This window comes from Hyperoodon ampullatus (genome assembly GCF_949752795.1).
Source record: "Hyperoodon ampullatus genome assembly, chromosome: 4".
NCBI lineage: Eukaryota > Metazoa > Chordata > Mammalia > Artiodactyla > Ziphiidae > Hyperoodon > Hyperoodon ampullatus.
Window position 1 is genome coordinate 57,213,214 of NC_136917.1, and position 5,120 is coordinate 57,218,333.

General features: G+C 41.3%; 1 protein-coding gene across 1 annotated transcript; it reads left to right on the forward strand.

Annotated features, from left to right (window-relative positions):
- Positions 1-731: 731 nt before the first annotated feature.
- LOC307051404 (transcription initiation factor TFIID subunit 7-like) lies at positions 732-2,305 on the forward strand (the record flags this gene model as incomplete). Its single annotated transcript, XM_079701722.1, has 1 exon — positions 732-2,305. One exon carries the CDS (start codon positions 732-734, stop codon positions 1,779-1,781), a length of 1,050 nt encoding a protein of 349 aa, XP_079557848.1. The 3' UTR covers positions 1,782-2,305.
- Between the last annotated feature and the right edge of the window lie 2,815 nt (positions 2,306-5,120).

The following is a 5,120-nucleotide window of genomic DNA, read 5'->3' on the forward strand; positions in this document are numbered from 1 at the left end:
TCGTGTGGTGACGCAGCTGTTTTTTCTCGGCTAGGTCTGCTGTAACGGACGGAGGCCGCCTGAGCTGCGGAGTTGCAGAATCTGGCGTTCGGAGCGGCGGTTCTTGGCGCGATTTCGCGTTGCCCGTCCTCAGCCGTTTCACCGATAATCAGCGGATCGCTTTGCCAAGTGCCGGGAAGAACAAAGGAATTCGGAAGGAGACTCTCGGCTCCCGGCCGCCTTTCTCTGAGTGGCTTCGTTTCCCGCTCGCGCCTGTCCGGAGAAACTGAACTTATAACCGTCACTGGATTGTAAGTACCCGAGGCGAAGAGAGCTCACTACGCCCCGCTTTTGCGTATCCTTGTTCCGGGAGAGTTTGTGGATTGGGAGTATCTGCTGAGCCTTACTTTCTGTGCCGAAAATCATTCCGTAGGAGCCGCCATTTGCTTTCCCTGCGTTGTCCTGCAGCGGCAGGACAACCTCTATCTAGAGGTTGGAACTTGGCATTGCAGCTAACAGATTTAAATGGACCTGAGTAAGGCAATGCGTGATTAACGACTGGTATTGTCACAGCATATTTAGAAAGACTTGGGACTTAATTCCGAATAGACGCTTAGTTGCTGTTCTCCCTAGAACTCTTTGTAATTAAAGACGTCAATTTATAAAGAACTGGTCTTTCTGTTGAAATAGCTGAAATTTTTTAGTGCAACAAGTGGTTATTAGAGGAAAAAGTGAGTCACAAAGAAATAAAGATGAGTAAGAGCAAAGATGATGCTCCTCACGAACTAGAGAGCCAGTTTATCTTACGCCTACCTCCGGAGTATGCCTCTACTGTGAGGCGGGCGATACAGTCTGGTCATGTCAACCTGAAGGACAGACTGACAATTGAGTTACACCCTGATGGGCGTCATGGAATTGTCAGAGTGGACCAGGTCCCATTGGCGTCAAAATTGGTAGATCTGCCATGTGTTATGGAAAGTTTGAAAACCATTGATAAAAAAACCTTTTACAAGACAGCTGATATCTCTCAGATGCTTGTCTGTACAGCTGATGGTGATCTCTGTCCTCCTGTTGAGGAACCAGTTGCCACTGCTGATCCCAAAGCAAGCAAGAAAAAGGATAAGGACAAAGAGAAAAAGTTTATATGGAACCATGGAATTACTCTGCCTCTAAAAAACGTCAGAAAGAGAAGGTTCCGTAAGACAGCAAAGAAGAAATATATTGAGTCTCCAGATGTGGAAAAAGAAGTAAAGCGGTTGCTGAGCACAGATGCTGAAGCTGTCAGTACCCGTTGGGAAATAATTGCTGAAGATGAAACAAAAGAAGCAGAAAGTCAAGGCCTTGATCTCTCTTCCCCAGGAATGTCTGGCCACAGGCAGGGCCGTGACTCATTAGAACATGATGAGCTTCGGGAGATATTCGATGATCTCAGCAGCAGCAGTGAAGATGAAGATGAGACACAGCATCAAGATGAAGAAGATATAAACATCATTGACACTGAGGAAGATCTGGAAAGGCAGCTACAGCACAAGCTAACTGAGTCAGATGAACACCACCAAGAAAACGAGGGAACTAATCAGCTGGTTATGGGAATTCAGAAACAGATTGATAACATGAAAGGCAAGCTCCAAGAGACCCAGGACAGGGCAAAGCGACAGGAGGATCTCATCATGAAAGTGGAAAACCTGGCTCTCAAGAACAGATTTCAGGCTGTGCTGGATGAACTGAAACAAAAGGAAGACCGAGAAAAGGAGCAGCTCAGCTCTTTGCAAGAAGAGCTAGAATCACTCCTAGAGAAGTGAGGAGAGTTTTGATACTTAATTTCATTCCTGACAGTGGTCAGCCTTGAAAGAAAAACTTTGTTTTCATCACCTGGACTAGATAGTAAAACTTTGCAGTAGTTCCCAGTTTCCTCCACTGCCTTCTATTGGATTTGTTTTATAATTGTGAATTTCTATCTCATTTGTTTTTTGGAACCACTTTGGTGGGTGTTTGTCCTGTAGTAAGTAGGAATGTATAGACAGATAAATGTAGGGAAGTTGTAGGATTAGTGGAGTGAACAGTTCAGTTTGGTAATTAATCACAGCTTCACTGCAGGACTTTGCTGCTGTTTCTCCGTTTACCAGAAGCTGCCATTGCTACTCTGTGATGCCATCTGAGATAAATTAGTAGATTCTAGTTTGGTGGCAGTGAAGTTTGTTTACATACGTTTTCCCATGCTGTAGCTATTTTCCCAGTTATTCAAAGCAGTTTTCCACATTTTGCATTGCAAATCGTTTCATAAAGTTGTTTTAACAATAAATAAAAGCAAGTAATTTTCACCTTATGATGTGTCTTGCTCTTTTAGGGGTACTGGGTATCAGATCCTCTTCTGAAGTGGTTTCTTTATGGGGTATAATGACTGACCAATTGGATTCTGTTTTGTAGGAAAAGAAGCAGCTATGTTAGAATTTAAGAAAAAGAGGAACAGCAGAGGCAAAGAAGTGGGGAAATGTCATCTTTGCATTATGTTTCCAATCCACCTGCTCCATTTGGAGGTCAGGAGATACAGAACGTTCCTAAACTATCCTAAATTCTTTTTTTTCAGCCTGATCTCACCACATTCTCTCACTATTTTTAATCCTGAGCTTATTTACATTTTTGTCAAGGAGTTTAATTACTACTCTTTCTCTATAATAGTCTATTGGGATAAATACTATCATGCATCTATCATACCAAAGTATAAGTTACCTGTTGCTCATGTCCTCCCTAGGCTGTAAATTCACTGAGATTAGGTACTTTGCCTTGTTAGTCACTGTAAACTTACTAAAGAAGAGAAAAGAGATTAAAATCACAAGGTCAGGAGATGTGGTGCCTGGGTTTGTATCCTAGTTCAGTGACCTAGTTGAGATTGATCTTGGGCAAGTAAATTAATCTGTTGGTTTCAGTTTCCTCATCTCTAAAATGGAGGTGATAATATTACCTACCTCAGGACCCTTGAGTTGTTGGCTATTGAGTTGATACATATAAGGACTTAGAACAATTCCTAGAATAAAAGCAAACTATTATTGCCTATTTACTAGGGTCTGAACATACAGGGATTAAAAATTTGAATTAAAGACTGATTGAAATGGTAGAAAAGTGTATAAAGAAACAGCTGCTTTAAATGGGGTTGACTGATTTCAAATTAAAGAATCATTCTAAAAGTTTATAAATTACAGCAGAAACAAAGTTTGCTTCAAATACATCTGCAGCATAAGCAAACTGAGTTTACTACTGTAGCTTTTTTATTTGATTCATTTACAGCTTAGTTTTGCACAGATATTAAAATCTCCATAATGAAGAGTAATTATCTGTTATGTAAACTTCAAAAGAGAAAAACTTAAGAAGATTGGGATCTATTTCCCTTCATGTAAATCCAGAGTTACCAAAAAAGACTCACTTTTCTCACAGCTCCCTTGCCTGATGAGTGTGATATATAGTTGGGCTACGGTTTTCAATATTTCTGAGTTCATGAATGGAAGTTGAATTTTTAAAATTAGTGTTTTAAAATATAAGAGGGCTTCCCTGGTGGCGCGGTGGTTGACAGTCCACCTGCCGATGCAGGGGACGCGGGTTCGTGCCCCAGTCTGGGAGGATCCCACATGCCACGGAGCGGCTGGGCCCGTGAGCCATGGCCGCTGAGCCTGCGCGTCCGGAGCCTGTGCTCCGCAATGGGAGAGGCCACAACAGTGAGAGGCCCGCGTACCGCAAAAAAAAAAAAAATTATAAGAAAAATCTCACTGAAAATTTTAAGCAATGCAGAAATTTTACAAATTCTTAATTTTATTCACTCCCCTATTGCCGGTCACTTAGGTTGTTCCATTTTAAATTTGCTATTACACAGAATGCTGCAATAAGCATGTCAGTGTGGTCTCTGTTTTGCATTATTTCTATAGATGAGGTAAATGGGATCTTTATGTTCACATCTAAATGTCATAAAGCCTGACATTTTGAATTTGTAGATCAAATGTTTGAGACAAAAAATTTGGACAAATTGTGACCAATCATGTCTCTGAAGGACTGTCTTGAACCTCTGCTTAAACTTTTATTACCTGGTAAGAATTGTGTGAAAACACAGACTAGGAAGACTGCTCACCACACAGCAGGTATATTGGCCTTCTTTCTGTATTTCAAATGCCCAGCTCTTTCACACTACAGAGCTTTACTTATATTACACTTACATTTCCCTTTTCCTGGAACAGTCTCCAGATATTCTCATGGCTAGCTTTTTGTTACTCAGCCCTCAGCTCAAACCTTACTTTCTCTGGTAATCCTATCTGGCTACTCAATCTGATTGCTAGGGAACATGTGATGTGGGTGTGCATCTTGCTAAGGGTGGTGGTCTTCACTGAAAATTTGGAAGTTCCTTTGCCATTATTTTCCATGTATGCGTGGGAGTACATGTGCTCCAAGTCCAGCTGTTTAAATATATTTCATGGAACTTGAGATCTGTGTATTATTGCACAACTATGTCTGATAATTCAATGAAATTGCAGAGCATTTCCCTATTAATGCCCTCATGATCCCTGGCGCTGATTACTAACTTGGTTTCTCCAAAACATATACATATATGAATTTAATGCAAAAGCAGTTGATGATTTATTGTAGTATCCTGCATCTCTTGTGTTTGTAAAAACTCGGTATGTGCTTTTAAAAAATAAACAATGAACCATAGGTAATTAATTGACAGTTTTAAAAAACCAAAACATTTAAAAAAAACCCTCAAATGTGAGGGACTTCCCTGGTGGTGCAGTGGTTAATGCACTTGCCAATGCAGGGGACACAGGTTTGAGCCCTGGTCCGGGAAGATCCCACATGCTGTGGAGCAACTAAGCCCATGTGCCACAACTACTGAGCCTGTTCTTTAGAGCCCGTGAGCCACAACTACTGAGCCTGCGTGCCACAACTACTGAAGCCCTGCATCTAGAGCCCATGCTCTGCAACAACAGAAGCCAGCACAATGAGAAGCCCGTGCACTGCAACGAAGAGTAGCCCCCGCTTGCCGCAACTAGAGAAAGCCCGAGCGCAGCAACAAAGACCCCATGCAGCCAAAAATAAATATGTAAATAAAATTTATTTTGAAAAAACATCAAATGTGATATGAAATTTTAAAAATTTAA